Source organism: Cynocephalus volans, chromosome 10, assembly GCF_027409185.1.
Source record: "Cynocephalus volans isolate mCynVol1 chromosome 10, mCynVol1.pri, whole genome shotgun sequence".
In the NCBI taxonomy this organism is placed as follows: Eukaryota; Metazoa; Chordata; class Mammalia; order Dermoptera; family Cynocephalidae; genus Cynocephalus; species Cynocephalus volans.
Window position 1 is genome coordinate 63,321,887 of NC_084469.1, and position 16,957 is coordinate 63,338,843.

The 16,957-nt window shown below is 48.2% G+C and overlaps 1 protein-coding gene across 1 annotated transcript in view; it reads right to left on the reverse strand.

Annotated features, from left to right (window-relative positions):
• Window positions 1-9,216: 9,216 nt before the first annotated feature.
• The window catches only part of LOC134387433 (igE-binding protein-like), a 35,642-nt gene continuing 27,901 nt past the window's right edge, over window positions 9,217-16,957 (reverse strand). Inside the window, exons 4-5 of the mRNA XM_063109905.1 lie at window positions 11,187-11,235; window positions 9,217-11,012 (exon numbers count right to left, since the gene is read on the reverse strand). Of these exons, the coding sequence (XP_062965975.1) occupies window positions 9,217-11,012; window positions 11,187-11,235 (1,845 nt within the window). The remainder of the gene's footprint in view (window positions 11,013-11,186; window positions 11,236-16,957) is intronic.

The window sequence follows — 16,957 nt, forward strand, 5'->3', positions numbered from 1 at the left end:
AGGATGTCCTTTAACTGCAGAAAATGAAATCTCATTGCAGGCAAACCCGCATTTCCCCGGAGACTACAAGGCTCGCGCGACGTCTCCGCCTGGTCGCCGGGCCCAGGCCCTGGCGAAACCCCCGTCCCGCCAAGGTCGGGCAGCGTCCCTCAGCGCAGGGACCGCCCCGCCTGGAGCTGAGTGCCGAAAGTTGGTTCTAATGGGCTATTTCTTGACGTGGCTACAGATCAGTTCTTTTCTAAGATTGGGCCTAGCTCCGCCCCCTACCTCTCGTTCCGCTCTGTCATCCCCGTCCCCTACTCCACACGAAAGGATCTGGTGTACTCTTTCAACATGGCCCCTTTAGGCAGCGTGATTGATCTTTCCCAGATGTCTGAGTGGAAATGGGAGGTAGGCCAAAGCCGATTCTCTGTCTGAAACAAACCTCGTCCGAGCTCGCCTCCTGCAACCTGGTGGCGGTGCCTGAGAGTGACTCTTTCATCTACCGTCAAAAGTCAAAAAGCTTCTTCATGGGAGAAGACAGCAGCTTCAGAGGCCCGTCCCCTCACCTGGCCTCTCGGCTCATACCCACTCGTGAAGCCGCTATGAGCGAATATTACTCAGTACTATTTTCTCGAAGACAACATCTCTGCCACAACAGCAGCACTCAAAAGCCTCCCGATCGAACGCTAACCAAGGAGCAGTGCTAAACACAAGTGAGCATGCGCACACACCGCTCGCGCCCAAGGGTTCTAGGAGGTGTCCTGCGGGGCCCCGGGTGGACCAATGGTTGCTGATTGCCGTCAGTGGTCCCTAGGGGGAATGAAAGTTGTTTCTCACAGGCTATTTCTTGCCATGGCTACAGATAAGTTCTTTCCTAAGCTTGGGCCTGGCTCCGCCCCCTACTTCTCCATCCACTCTGTCATCCACTTACCCTACTCCACACGGAAAGATCTGCTATCCACTTTTAACATGACCCCTTTTGCAGCTTGATGGATCTTTCCCAGATGTCTGTGTCGGATCTGGTAGCTCAGCCGAAATCCGATTCCATTTCTCAACCAAACCGCTCACACGCTCGCCTCCTGCCGCCTGGTGGAGGTTCCCGACCCCTACTCCACAGGGAAAGATCAGCTGTCCTCTTTCCACATCACCCTGTTCGGCAGCGTGATGGATCTTTCCCAGATGTCTGTGTCGGATCTGCCAGCTCAGCCGATAGCCGATTCTCTTTCACGAACAAACCGCGTCCACGCTCGCCTCCTGCAGCCCGGTGGAGGTGCCAGAGAGTGACGTTTTCTTCTACGGTCCAAAGTCAAAAACCGTCTTCATGGCAGGAGACAGCAGCTTAACTGGCCAGCCCGCTCACCTGCCCCCTCGACTCTGAGCCACTTGTAAACCTAATACCAGCGATTACTCGGTACTATTCTGTACAAGCCAACCTCTCTGCCACGACCGCACCACTCAAAAGCCTCCCGATCGAACGGTAACCAAGGAGCAGTGCTAAACACAAGTGAGCCCGCGCACACACCGCTCGCGCCCAAGGGTTCTAAGAGGTCTCCTGCGGCCCCGGGTTGACCAATGGTTGCGGAGTGACGTCAGCAGTCACTAGGTAGATTGAAAGTTGGTTCTTTTTTTTTTTTTTTTTGACTTTCTAAAGGGTGAATTTTATGGTATGTGAATTATCTCAATCAAGCTGATTTTTTTAGAAAAGTGTTCTACATGTAAGTATATATGAGTACATATATGAATATGTGTACATATATACAATAAATTGTAAGTTAATTTAGAAATAGACAGCTTCATATCCATCTAAATCAATGTTTAAATTCTTCTTAAGGATTTTAAGATGCTAACATATTTGAGAGAACACTACAATATCACATAACCTAGTTTGATAATTACAGATACATACTAAAGATTTAAACTTAAATCTCCATTGAACTTTGAAATCCTAGAATCTGCAGCAACCTGCTCACTACTGAGTTGGCTTAGCTCTAGTTCCAATTTCATATTTGCACGGAACCAAGAAACTCTACAAAGGTGAACAGCACATCACTGGGTATGGAAGAGCAGGGCCGCGTCTTTTACACCCTCGTGACCTTTGCAGCACGCGGCACTGTCCCTCGCACACATGGCAGGCCACATGACAAATGAGGGAGATACTTTTTAAATACCATACTTGTAAAACAGGACCAGAACAGTTAAACTTTTGTTCTCTGTGCTATCCCGTTAGATCAGGTCAACAAACTTCTTATGTAAAGGACCAGATAGCAAATATTTTAGGCTTTTGGACAAGATTGTTTCTGACAGAACTACTCAACTCCCTCCGAGTAACATGAAAGCAGCTGTAGACAATATATAAACAAATGGACAACATTTAAACAAATGATCCCCTGCTTTAGACCAGTGCTGTCCAACGGATCTTTCCACAGTAATAGAAATATTTTATTATCTGACTATTAAGCCCTTAAACTATAGCTACTGTGACTAAGAAACTGAATTTTTAAATTATTTTAAATGTAAACAGATACATGTGACTAGTGGCTACTGTCCTGACCAGCACTGCATTAGACAACTAACTAGCCAATTTTATTACCTCTGTTCAAAAAACCGAAAAACAGTACCTCTATTCAAAAAACTTAAAGCTAAAGATGAATTCTGTGACTACATTTCAAGGATGAACTGAGAAGAGAACACATGATGTCAAATTTCTAATAATTCATAGATCCTACCACTAAGTATCAAAATTCGAAAGCAAATTATTTCAGTTCAAGCAGGAGGATACGTGTAGAGTTCCATGTATCTGGACTTCGCCATACTCTGTCTGGTGTACACTTGCTGGATTCCAGCTCTGAGGTCATCCCAGATCTGGTCAAGGCCAATCTGCTTCAGTCCATGGGGATTCTGACTCCTGTTTGATGACATTGTGAGTAATGTTCTGAAGTCGTCCAGTGCAGCAATCCTTATTCAAAATACAGCTAATTCTCCATTAGATGAAAATATACAGTATCATCCCAAATTTATTCACAGCAGCTCAGAAAAGGATGTCTTTTAACTGCAGAAAATGAAATCTCATTGCAGGCAAACCCGCATTTCCCCGGGGACTACAAGGCTCGCGCGACGTCTCCGCCTGGTCGCTGGGCCCAGGCCCTGGCGAAACCCCCGTCCCGCCAAGGTCGGGCAGCGTCCCTCAGCGCAGGGACCGCCCCGCCTGGAGCTGAGTGCCGAAAGTTGGTTCTAATGGGCTATTTCTTGACGTGGCTACAGATCAGTTCTTTTCTAAGATTGGGCCTAGCTCCGCCCCCTACCTCTCGTTCCGCTCTGTCATCCCCGTCCCCTACTCCACACGAAAGGATCTGGTGTACTCTTTCAACATGGCCCCTTTAGGCAGCGTGATTGATCTTTCCCAGATGTCTGAGTGGAAATGGGAGGTAGGCCAAAGCCGATTCTCTGTCTGAAACAAACCTCGTCCGAGCTCGCCTCCTGCAACCTGGTGGCGGTGCCTGAGAGTGACTCTTTCATCTACCGTCAAAAGTCAAAAAGCTTCTTCATGGGAGAAGACAGCAGCTTCAGAGGCCCGTCCCCTCACCTGGCCCCTCGGCTCATACCCACTCGTGAAGCCGCTATGAGCGAATATTACTCAGTACTATTTTCTCGAAGACAACATCTCTGCCACAACAGCAGCACTCAAAAGCCTCCCGATCGAACGCTAACCAAGGAGCAGTGCTAAACACAAGTGAGCATGCGCACACACCGCTCGCGCCCAAGGGTTCTAGGAGGTGTCCTGTGGGGCCCCGGGTGGACCAATGGTTGCTGATTGCCGTCAGTGGTCCCTAGGGGGAATGAAAGTTGTTTCTCACAGGCTATTTCTTGCCATGGCTACAGATAAGTTCTTTCCTAAGCTTGGGCCTGGCTCCGCCCCCTACTTCTCCATCCACTCTGTCATGCACTTACCCTACTCCACACGGAAAGATCTGCTATCCACTTTTAACATGACCCCTTTTGCAGCTTGATGGATCTTTCCCAGATGTCTGTGTCGGATCTGGTAGCTCAGTGTCCCGCGCAGCTCTCTCGCCAGCAAGAAAGACGCGGTACACACAGGATCCTTCTGCAGTAAAGCTTTAATGCAACTTGAGAGGCAGTGCACAAGCTACTAGGGCGGAGACCCCGAACAACGAAAACCCATCCCCTTATATAGCATTCAGTCCCTCGCTTAGGACGTGTCCTTCCCTGATTGGCGTGGCGCCATCAGCCCAGATGACGCCACGGGAGAGGAAGAGATCGGAGGTAGGGGAATTCCCAGCGCGCGCTCTAGTCTAGTGACTTGTCGGAAGTCAGCGCCATGTTGTAATGGCGGTTACAGCATAGTGTGGGCGGCTCCCCACACCTCCCCCTTCTTTATTATAAAGAGGCTGGTACAAGCTTAATGGCCACAAAATTGTTTCACCAGCAGTCCTGTCTTAGGTCGACCCGTCTCAGACTATGACCTTACCCGTCACAGGTTAACCCTATCGCCACCGGGCACCATGTCTTAGGTCGGTACATGTCTGGGGGAAGTTGCCCGTCTCGGGATCTACTGGAGTGGACTTTGAAAGATGAGGCCAATACGAGCAAGGGCGAACTCCGCTGATCAACTTTCAGGGAGGCCAGCCAAAGGAAGAAAAACAAAAAAGGGGGAGTTGGTAAAATTTATTTCCTGAGCATGGATAGCCAAATATCGGGATTGGCTCCCTGCTCTTAGAGCTACAAGCGCTTGGGCTATAACCACCTTGTCTCTCCGTATCTGGGTTGTCAATCTGCAGACCAACCATAGTAAGAGCACAATTCCACCACAAAGAAGCATGCCAACCCCAATTACTCCCGCCCACTCCTTGAAGTGGGACACGGCGGCTCCAATCCAGGAGGACAGTCCATCAGCGAAGGAGGCATCCACTCTTGTTGAATTCACGGACACAATGGCAGAACGTAGCTGGTCCATCAGCGCATCAAAGTCTCCTGTCCAATTTCCTGAAAGATACTGAGACAACTGATTAGACAGCGTAGCATTCCAGCATTGTGCATAGAAACAGGTATCATTGTTGCAAGCAATTTGACTCTCCTCCACCGTTATATTGACTAGAATAAACACAAAGGGGGGATAAAGGCAGACTGGTGTTGGCGGCACAGACACATTTTTCCCAGACTCTATGATGGACACAGAGGATTCAAAGATGTCAGAAGTATTGAATTTAAAGGTAGCATTCCCCCAACTTCCCCCCTTAACAAAGGCAAACGGGGAAAGATCCGTGCAACTACCATTCACCCCACACAACAACCATACATCAAATGGGTTGGTATGGGTCGCCATCAAGGGATTTTGATATGTCCAATTGTAGCCTGGAGAGGTCTCATTATACATAGTACCCATATAAGGTGAAAAGGTAAATTTATCTTTTCTTGCCCACCCCGTCTTTTTAGACTGGCAGCCCGTCCAGGGCGGGGTGTCCCCTGCTACTCTGGATCCCAAGCAATATGGGGCCCATTTTGCCTGTGAGGGAACGCTACTGCTGTTCCCCTTTGGCTCGAAGGCGGGCCAAGTTCCTGATATCCAGGTGGCATTGGCTGAGGCTGACTGTGTTGGGAAATCAAACCATGCTGCAGTTTGGTTATACAGTTTTATACAAGGAGCCTCGTCTGTAGATCGGTTAGAAACGATCAAAAAACATAGGCTGCCATCAAGAGTAAAATTCCTATTCCCCCCAATACTAGCTATCTCCTCATCCATAGGTAAATAAGGCAAATCTAAGGTTCTATTGGTACTAAAAAATCGAGGGAATAATTTTGCATCATGGTGAATTGGCATCGGTAGAGGGAACACCGACAGGATTCCCCAGCGTGGTTCCCCCGTCGCAAACAAGGTCAGGGTCAATATCAACAGGATCAGGGGGGGCTCCCATCTCTCTGGTCTTGTCATCCTGTGTCGGTCCCAGAATTGTCCTGGTAAGTCTTTCTGGAACCCAGAAGGGGTTTTCTTCTTCCTGTGGAAAAACACAAACAGCTCCCCTGGATCTTATCAAGATAGGATCCGGTCCTCTCCATTGTCCCGTTAAAACATCCTTCCACTTTACCAGTTCTTTAGGTCGGTCAGGATCTGAACAATGACGATCAGCGGCCGCATGGCCGTATGCATCAAGATTTAGGAAGTTAAGGGTAAAGAGCGCCATAGAAACAGCGACTCTCGGGACTGGGGGCAATGACTCCTCAAGTCCCCCTTTTTGTTTTATGAGGTAGGATTTGAGCGTGCGGTGAGCACACTCCACAATGCCTTGTCCTTGAGGATTATAAGGCAAACCAGTCAAGTGGGTCACATTCATTTGATGACAAAACTGTTTAAACTTTTGAGAAGTGTAGGCCGGTCCATTATCTGTTTTTAGCACCCTGGGCTTGCCCCAAGCGCTCCATGCCTCCAGACAATGTTGGATAACATGTGAGGCTTTCTCTCCTGTTAATGGAGTAGCAAAAAGAACACCTGAACATGTGTCTACCGAGACATGCAGATTCTGAAGCCTCCCAAAGGAGGGGACATGTGTCACATCCATCTGCCAAACTTGCAGTGGCTGGATCCCACGTGGATTAATGCCAACATGCGGGGTGGGCAGAAACTGACAACAATTTTGACATTGAGTAACAATCTCCCTAGCCTCTTTTCTGGTTAAGGCAAATCGACGGCGTAAAGTTTCGGCCGTCACATGAAATTTTGAATGAAAATTTGTGGCTGCATCTAGCCTGGATGATAGGGCAACCGCAACCATTCTAGTAGCCCGATCTGCTAGCTCATTTCCCTGAGTCATCGGACCAGGCAGGCCCGAATGAGCTCTAATATGTGTTATAAACACAGGGAATTTTCTGTTGAGAAGAATGTGTTGAATTTGTTGAAAAATTCGGGCAGGCTTGCTGGAGGGCTTAATTAATCCCGCCACCTCAAGAATCTTAACTGCATTAACCACATAGGAGGAATCTGATACAATATTAATCGGGCCTGGGAAGGTGATAAGGACCTCGAGCACCACTAAGCACTCTACAACTTGAGGTGATTTTTCATTATACTGTTTAGAAAAAGCCTCATTATTAACCACATAGGCACCTACGCCCGTCTTTGATCCATCTGTATACACTACAGTCCCATTCGCAAGTGGTTCTTGAGACACTATGCGTGGGAACACAATAGGTTGATTCAAGGCAAACTGTAAAATCGGATGTCGTGGATAATGATTGTCAATCAGCCCAGCAAAGGAAGTGACCAACACCGCCCAGTCGTTAGAAGTGGCAGCTAACACTTGGACCTGATTCATTGTATAAGGCACTATTAAAATTTTGGGTTCCCTTCCAAAATGGGTAAGGGCTACCTTCAACCCACGGAGTGCAAGCTGAGCAATTGCATCTGGGAACCAAGAGATAACTTTGGCTGGTGACACATTGGGATGAACCCATAGCAAGGGTCCATCTTGCCACAAAACTGCAGTGGGCAATTGAAATGTTTTAAAAATGCATAAATCAAAGGGCTTGGCATCATCTATGCGCTGTAATTGAGCATTTTGTAAGGCACTCTCAACAATTTGTAAGGCTTGAATAGCTGCTGGAGTCAAACTCCTCGGAGAGGAAATATGTGGATCCCCCTCCAGGACATCAAATAAAGGTTTTAACTCAGCAGAAGGGATCTTTAAAAATGGCCGCAGCCAATTTATATCTCCCAATAATTTTTGAAAATCATTTAAGGTATGCAAATTATCCCTACGGATTTCCAGCTTCTGAGGAACTATTTTATCAGGGTAGATGACCGTTCCTAGAAACGAGCCAATCTCCGCAAACTGAACCTTTTCTGTGGCAACTTGAAGCCCCCAGCATCCTAAAGTCTTAAAAAGAAGGGGATATGCGGCCTGTAAAACTTCTAAATCCTTATGACACATTAAAAGATCATCCATATAGTGGATTAGAATCAAAGTTGGGAATTGTTTCCTAATGGGTTCAAGTGCCAACTGAACATATAATTGACACATAGTGGGGCTGTTGGCCATGCCTTGTGGCAAAACTCTCCATTGAAATCTTCTATCAGGTTCCAAATGATTAGTGGCTGGCAGAGTAAATGCGAACCTCTGTCTATCTTTTGGACACAAGGGAATGGAAAAGAAACAATCCTTAATATCTATAATTATTGTTCTCCATGACTTTGGCAAGGCGGAGAGTAAGGGCAAACCTCGTTGTACTGAACCAAACAGGCGCATTTGCGAATTAATGGCTCGCAAGTCATGGAGGAGTCTCCACTTCCCTGATTTTTTCTTGATGACAAAAACAGGGGTATTCCAGGGGGAGACAGAAGGCTCTAGATGACCGAGCTGTAATTGTTCCTCCACCAATCTCGTGGCAGCTTCCAGTTTTTCAGAGGACAGAGGCCATTGAGGAACCCACACCGCCTCCTCTGTAAGCCACGGTATGGGCATCGAGCCCTCAATGGCCCCTAGGAAAAACCCAAGCCCTGTCTGCCGGGATTACCGGAGGGGGAAATCGGCTCGATCCTGCCTTGTTCTCTGCGTCCCAAGCCTCCTCCCTGCTTATAACCCATGTTTTGCATCATCTGTTGGGCCTGTGGGGAATATTCATTTGACAATACAAAGCCCATGTTTTGCAAAACATCTCTTCCCCAGAGATTAACTGGGAGAGGCAATACATAGGGGGTAAACCGTCCCTTTTGTCCTTCTGGCGTCTCCCAAGACAAGGCGGTAGAACTGATTATGGGGCTGGATCGATACCCGAGGCCTTGTAAAGTATGTGAAGATGCTGTGGTGGGCCAGGACCGTGGCCACCAGAAAGAGGACACGATACTCTTGTCAGCCCCCGTATCTAGGATGCCCTCAAATTCTTTCCCGTTTACTTTTAGCTTTAATTTAGGCCTATCTTTGAGGGAGAGAACCAGATAAGCAGAGTCTGTTCCAGAGGAGCCCATCTTCCCCCTATCAATCCCGGGGGGAGTATCATCAGGGAGAAGGACAAGCTGTGCAATTCTGTCTCCCTCACTTATGGAAAAAACCCCCTCTGGACATGAGCACAAGACTTGAACCTCAGAGTGGTCATTGTCGACCACACCTGGATGAACAGCTAAACCTTTTAAGGTAAGTGAGCCTCTGCCAAGTATGAGGCCCATTGTCCCAGTTGGCAAAGGATCAATAGGTTGAACGGGGACCGGCTGAATGCCCATATGGGACATTAATAAGAAGTCGGAGGAGGCGTGCAGGTCCATTCTTGTGTGTCTTCTGACTGGACTTTCTCCCCTTTCCCCTGGCCTCTGTCCACCTTGTTCCCATACTTTTGAGGGCCCTGAGAACGTGGGCCCACCCTCACGTTTTTTGAATCCATCTTGTGTTGGTCCTCAGGTGGCGGGAGGAGTCGCCCCTTGATGTCCCTGACGGAGCGGCACTGACTAGCTTTATGATACCCCTTGCTACAACGGGAGCAAAGGGACACCCTGTCCTTATCTGGGGCGGGACAATCTTTCTTTAAATGTCCCACCTGGCCGCACTTGAAGCAGGTTCTCCTGTTCATCCCCTGCCTCAATGGTCTCTGTGACTGTAGGATGGCGGCAGCCAGCCCTGCATTGGTAAGGGGACCTCCAAGTTCTCGGCATGCTCTGAGCCAATCCTGTAACCCTTTATTTTTTCTCGGGGCTATAGCTGCTCGACATTCTTGTGTAGCCTGTTCAAAAATAAGTTGTTCAACAAGAGGTGCAGCTTGGTCAGGGTCTCCAAAAATACGCCCTGCTGCCTCTGTCATGCGAGCTACAAAATCTGAAAATGGTTCTTGAGGTCCCTGGATAATTTTTGTGAGCTGCCCAGAGGCTTCCCCTTTCTTGGGGAGCGTCTTCCAAGCCTTGATGGCAGTGCTAGAAATTTGAGCATAAGCACCCCATGGGAAGGCTGTCTGATCAGCGGCAAATTGGCCCTGGCCTGTTAACATATCAAAAGTCCAAGTCCGCTGCTCAGGGGTCAACGCGACAGCGTTTGCCCTGGCTTGAGCCTGTGCCGCCTCATGCCATAGCGCCTTCCATTCCATGTATTGGCCCATTGTAGGAAGGGCAGCTTTAGCCAGCATTTGCCAATCCGCAGGTGTCATGGCGGCGCCGGCAAATCTTTCTAACATTACTACAGTGAAATTGGCATTTACCCCATACTTTCTAACTGCCTCGGCAAGATCTTTGATTTGGCTGTACTCAACAGGGGCATGGATTCGCCCTCCGCCTTCCACCTCAAAAACTGGGAAGGCGGCTTGCACCTTTCTCCTCACTTTATCAGGAAGAAAAGAAAGAGGATTGGAGCGCCCCTCATAGGGAGGAGGTGGAGGTGCTGAAGGCGCAGCTCGTGCGGGAGCCATTGGGGGCGGCCGCTTCTCCTGCTTCCTAAAGGGCCTCCTCCACCCATCGGGGTGATACCTTTCCTCCTCATATCTAGCGGCTTCCTCCTCTAGATCTGATTCCTCACTAGAGTCGAGGGAGTCAGAGTCTGATTCCCCTATGTTCAAGGCCTCTAAATCCTCCACAGGGTAAGGGCCCCCCCTTTTCTTTTGAACCTCACTCGGGTTATAAATCACTCCCTCGTCTGCGGACTTACCGGGAGGTCCTTTTTCCGTTTTCACTCCCTTGTCGGTAGACTCACCGGGAGGGTCCTTTTCCTTGTAGGAGACGTCTCTCCTCTTGCGGGTACCCATCCTCTCACTTCGCTCAGATTCTGACATGCTGTCCTGAACTTCCTCTAAAGTATTTTGTCCCTCCGTCACCACCAGCCTACAGCCCTCATCTTCTAAGCAGTTCTTAACAAACTTCCATATTGTCTTGGTGCGCTGTCTCAGGTCCCCTTCGAGATATTTGCGATCGAGGTCTCTGCCCAGTTTGTTCCAGGAGGTCAGGGTTAGGGAGCCAGAACAAGCATACCATGGAGCTACCCGGTCGACCTCTTTCACAAAATTCTTAAGGACGCAGTTCCCCACCTTAATTCCACGTTGACTCAGTACTGCATCCAAAGCAGAAATAGTGGACTGTGTGGATCCCATAATGCCCCTTTATCTACAGGGGGAACTTAATTTACTGGAGAGGCACCGCGGCTTATCGTAACACAAACCGCTTCTTTCACAGAAGTGACGGGTCCAATCCAAAGCTGGGGACAAGCATACCTTTCTGAGCTTACCTCCCTGCAGTTCTGAATCCTCCTCGTTGCCAAGGGGTCTCCGAGGGTGCTGAAGATGACACAAGTTCCCGGGTTTCGGCACCAGATGTCCCGCGCAGCTCTCTCGCCAGCAAGAAAGACGCGGTACACACAGGATCCTTCTGCAGTAAAGCTTTAATGCAACTTGAGAGGCAGTGCACAAGCTACTAGGGCGGAGACCCCGAACAACGAAAACCCATCCCCTTATATAGCATTCAGTCCCTCGCTTAGGACGTGTACTTCCCTGATTGGCGTGGCGCCATCAGCCCAGATGACGCCACGGGAGAGGAAGAGATCGGAGGTAGGGGAATTCCCAGCGCGCGCTCTAGTCTAGTGACTTGTCGGAAGTCAGCGCCATGTTGTAATGGCGGTTACAGCATAGTGTGGGCGGCTCCCCACAGCTCAGCCGAAATCCGATTCCATTTATCAACCAAACCGCTCCCGCGCTCGCCTCCTGCCTCCTGGTGGAGTTTCCCGACCCCTACTCCACAGGGAAAGATCAGCTGTCCTCTTTCCACATCACCCTGTTCGGCAGCGTGATGGATCTTTCCCAGATGTCTGAGTCGGATCTGCCAGCTCAGCCGATAGCCGATTCTCTTTCACGAACAAACCGCGTCCACGCTCGCCTCCTGCAGCCCGGTGGAGGTGCCAGAGAGTGACGTTTTCTTCTACGGTCCAAAGTCAAAAACCGTCTTCATGGCACGAGACAGCAGCTTAACTGGCCAGCCCGCTCACCTGCCCCCTCGACTCTGAGCCACTTGTAAACCTAATACCAGCGATTACTCGGTACTATTCTGTACAAGCCAACCTCTCTGCCACGACCGCACCACTCAAAAGCCTCCCGATCGAACGGTAACCAAGGAGCAGTGCTAAACACAAGTGAGCCCGCGCACACACCGCTCGCGCCCAAGGGTTCTAAGAGGTCTCCTGCGGGGCCCCGGGTTGACCAATGGTTGCGGAGTGACGTCAGCAGTCACTAGGTAGATTGAAAGTTGGTTCTTTTTTTTTTTTTTTTTTTTTTTGACTTTCTAAAGGGTGAATTTTATGGTATGTGAATTATCTCAATCAAGCTGATTTTTTTAGAAAAGTGTTCTACATGTAAGTATATATGAGTACATATATGAATATGTGTACATACATACAATAAATTGTAAGTTAATTTAGAAATAGACAGCTTCATATCCATCTAAATCAATGTTTAAATTCTTCTTAAGGATTTTAAGATGCTAACATATTTGAGAGAACACTACAATATCACATAACCTAGTTTGATAATTACAGATACATACTAAAGATTTAAACTTAAATCTCCATTGAACTTTGAAATCCTAGAATCTGCAGCAACCTGCTCACTACTGAGTTGGCTTAGCTCTAGTTCCAATTTCATATTTGCACGGAACCAAGAAACTCTACAAAGGTGAACAGCACATCACTGGGTATGGAAGAGCAGGGCCGCGTCTTTTACACCCTCGTGACCTTTGCAGCACGCGGCACTGTCCCTCGCACACATGGCAGGCCACATGACAAATGAGGGAGATACTTTTTAAATACCATACTTGTAAAACAGGACCAGAACAGTTAAACTTTTGTTCTCTGTGCTATCCCGTTAGATCAGGTCAACAAACTTCTTGTGTAAAGGACCAGATAGCAAATATTTTAGGCTTTTGGACAAGATTGTTTCTGACAGAACTACTCAACTCCCTCCGAGTAACATGAAAGCAGCTGTAGACAATATATAAACAAATGGACAACATTTAAACAAATGATCCCCTGCTTTAGACCAGTGCTGTCCAACGGATCTTTCCACAGTAATAGAAATATTTTATTATCTGACTATTAAGCCCTTAAACTATGGCTACTGTGACTAAGAAACTGAATTTTTAAATTATTTTAAATGTAAACAGATACATGTGACTAGTGGCTACTGTCCTGACCAGCACTGCATTAGACAACTAACTAGCCAATTTTATTACCTCTGTTCAAAAAACCGAAAAACAGTACCTCTATTCAAAAAACTTAAAGCTAAAGATGAATTCTGTGACTACATTTCAAGGATGAACTGAGAAGAGAAAACATGATGTCAAATTTCTAATAATTCATAGATCCTACCACTAAGTATCAAAATTCGAAAGCAAATTATCTCAGTTCAAGCAGGAGGATACGTGTAGAGTTCCATGTATCTGGACTTCGCCATACTCTGTCTGGTGTACACTTGCTGGATTCCAGCTCTGAGGTCGTCCCGGATCTGGTCAAGGCCAATCTGCTTCAGTCCATGGGGATTCTGACTCCTGTTTGATGACATTGTGAGTAATGTTCTGAAGTCGTCCAGTGCAGCAATCCTTATTCAAAATACAGCTAATTCTCCATTAGATGAAAATATACAGTATCATCCCAAATTTATTCACAGCAGCTCAGAAAAGGATGTCCTTTAACTGCAGAAAATGAAATCTCATTGCAGGCAAACCCGCATTTCCCCGGAGACTACAAGGCTCGCGCGACGTCTCCGCCTGGTCGCTGGGCCCAGGCCCTGGCGAAACCCCCGTCCCGCCAAGGTCGGGCAGCGTCCCTCAGCGCAGGGACCGCCCCGCCTGGAGCTGAGTGCCGAAAGTTGGTTCTAATGGGCTATTTCTTGACGTGGCTACAGATCAGTTCTTTTCTAAGATTGGGCCTAGCTCCGCCCCCTACCTCTCGTTCCGCTCTGTCATCCCCGTCCCCTACTCCACACGAAAGGATCTGGTGTACTCTTTCAACATGGCCCCTTTAGGCAGCGTGATTGATCTTTCCCAGATGTCTGAGTGGAAATGGGAGGTAGGCCAAAGCCGATTCTCTGTCTGAAACAAACCTCGTCCGAGCTCGCCTCCTGCAACCTGGTGGCGGTGCCTGAGAGTGACTCTTTCGTCTACCGTCAAAAGTCAAAAAGCTTCTTCATGGGAGAAGACAGCAGCTTCAGAGGCCCGTCCCCTCACCTGGCCCCTCGGCTCATACCCACTCGTGAAGCCGCTATGAGCGAATATTACTCAGTACTATTTTCTCGAAGACAACATCTCTGCCACAACAGCAGCACTCAAAAGCCTCCCGATCGAACGCTAACCAAGGAGCAGTGCTAAACACAAGTGAGCATGCGCACACACCGCTCGCGCCCAAGGGTTCTAGGAGGTGTCCTGCGGGGCCCCGGGTGGACCAATGGTTGCTGATTGCCGTCAGTGGTCCCTAGGGGGAATGAAAGTTGTTTCTCACAGGCTATTTCTTGCCATGGCTACAGATAAGTTCTTTCCTAAACTTGGGCCTGGCTCCGCCCCCTACTTCTCCATCCACTCTGTCATCCACTTACCCAACTCCACACGGAAAGATCTGCTATCCACTTTTAACATGACCCCTTTTGCAGCTTGATGGATCTTTCCCAGATGTCTGTGTCGGATCTGGTAGCTCAGCCGAAATCCGATTCCATTTCTCAACCAAACCGCTCCCACGCTCGCCTCCTGCCGCCTGGTGGAGGTTCCCGACCCCTACTCCACACGGAAAGATCAGCTGTCCTCTTTCCACATCACCCTGTTCGGCAGCGTGATGGATCTTTCCCAGATGTCTGAGTCGGATCTGCCAGCTCAGCCGATAGCCGATTCTCTTTCACGAACAAACCGCGTCCACGCTCGCCTCCTGCAGCCCGGTGGAGGTGCCAGAGAGTGACGTTTTCTTCTACGGTCCAAAGTCAAAAACCGTCTTCATGGCAGGAGACAGCAGCTTAACTGGCCAGCCCGCTCACCTGCCCCCTCGACTCTGAGCCACTTGTAAACCTAATACCAGCGATTACTCGGTACTATTCTGTACAAGACAACCTCTCTGCCACGACCGCACCACTCAAAAGCCTCCCGATCGAACGGTAACCAAGGAGCAGTGCTAAACACAAGTGAGAACGCGCACACACCGCTCGTGCCCGAGGGTTCTAAGAGGTCTCCTGCGGGGCCCCGGGTTGACCAATGGATGCTGAGTGACGTCAGCAGTCACTAAAGATATTGAAAGATGGTTCTAATGGGCTATTACTTGACGTGGCCACAGATCAGTTCTTTCCTAAGCTTGGGCCTGGCTCCGCCCCCTCCTTCTCCATCCACTCTGTCATGCACTTACCCTACTCCACACGGAAAGATCTGCTATCCACTTTTAACATGACCCCTTTTGCAGCTTGATGGATCTTTCCCAGATGTCTGTGTCGGATCTGGTAGCTCAGCCGAAATCCGATTCCATTTCTCAACCAAACCGCTCCCGCGCTCGCCTCCTGCCGCCTGGTGGAGTTTCCCGACCCCTACTCCACAGGGAAATATCAGCTGTCCTCTTTCCACATCACCCTGTTCGGCAGCGTGATGGATCTTTCCCAGATGTCTGAGTCGGATCTGCCAGCTCAGCCGATAGCCGATTCTCTTTCACGAACAAACCGCGTCCACGCTCGCCTCCTGCAGCCCGGTGGAGGTGCCAGAGAGTGACGTTTTCTTCTACGGTCCAAAGTCAAAAACCGTCTTCATGGCAGGAGACAGCAGCTTAACTGGCCAGCCCGCTCATCTGCCCCCTCGACTCTGAGCCACTTGTAAACCTAATACCAGCGATTACTCGGTACTATTCTGTACAAGCCAACCTCTCTGCCACGACCGCACCACTCAAAAGCCTCCCGATCGAACGGTAACCAAGGAGCAGTGCTAAACACAAGTGAGCCCGCGCACACACCGCTCGCGCCCAAGGGTTCTAAGAGGTCTCCTGCGGGGCCCCGGGTTGACCAATGGTTGCGGAGTGACGTCAGCAGTCACTAGGTAGATTGAAAGTTGGTTCTTTTTTTTTTTTTGACTTTCTAAAGGGTGAATTTTATGGTATGTGAATTATCTCAATCAAGCTGATTTTTTTAGAAAAGTGTTCTACATGTAAGTATATATGAGTACATATATGAATATGTGTACATACATACAATAAATTGTAAGTTAATTTAGAAATAGACAGCTTCATATCCATCTAAATCAATGTTTAAATTCTTCTTAAGGATTTTAAGATGCTAACATATTTGAGAGAACACTACAATATCACATAACCTAGTTTGATAATTACAGATACATACTAAAGATTTAAACTTAAATCTCCATTGAACTTTGAAATCCTAGAATCGGCAGCAACCTGCTCACTACTCAGTTGGCTTAGCTCTAGTTCCAATTTCATATTTGCACGGAACCAAGAAACTCTACAAAGGTGAACAGCACATCACTGGGTATGGAAGAGCAGGGCCGCGTCTTTTACACCCTCGTGACCTTTGCAGCACGCGGCACTGTCCCTCGCACACATGGCAGGCCACATGACAAATGAGGGAGATACTTTTTAAATACCATACTTGTAAAACAGGACCAGAACAGTTAAACTTTTGTTCTCTGTTCTATCCCGTTAGATCAGGTCAACAAACTTCTTATGTAAAGGACCAGATAGCAAATATTTTAGGCTTTTGGACAAGATTGTTTCTGACAGAACTACTCAACTCCCTCCGAGTAACATGAAAGCAGCTGTAGACAATATATAAACAAATGGACAACATTTAAACAAATGATCCCCTGCTTTAGACCAGTGCTGTCCAACGGATCTTTCCACAGTAATAGAAATATTTTATTATCTGACTATTAAGCCCTTAAACTATGGCTACTGTGACTAAGAAACTGAATTTTTAAATTATTTTAAATGTAAACAGATACATGTGACTAGTGGCTACTGTCCTGACCAGCACTGCATTA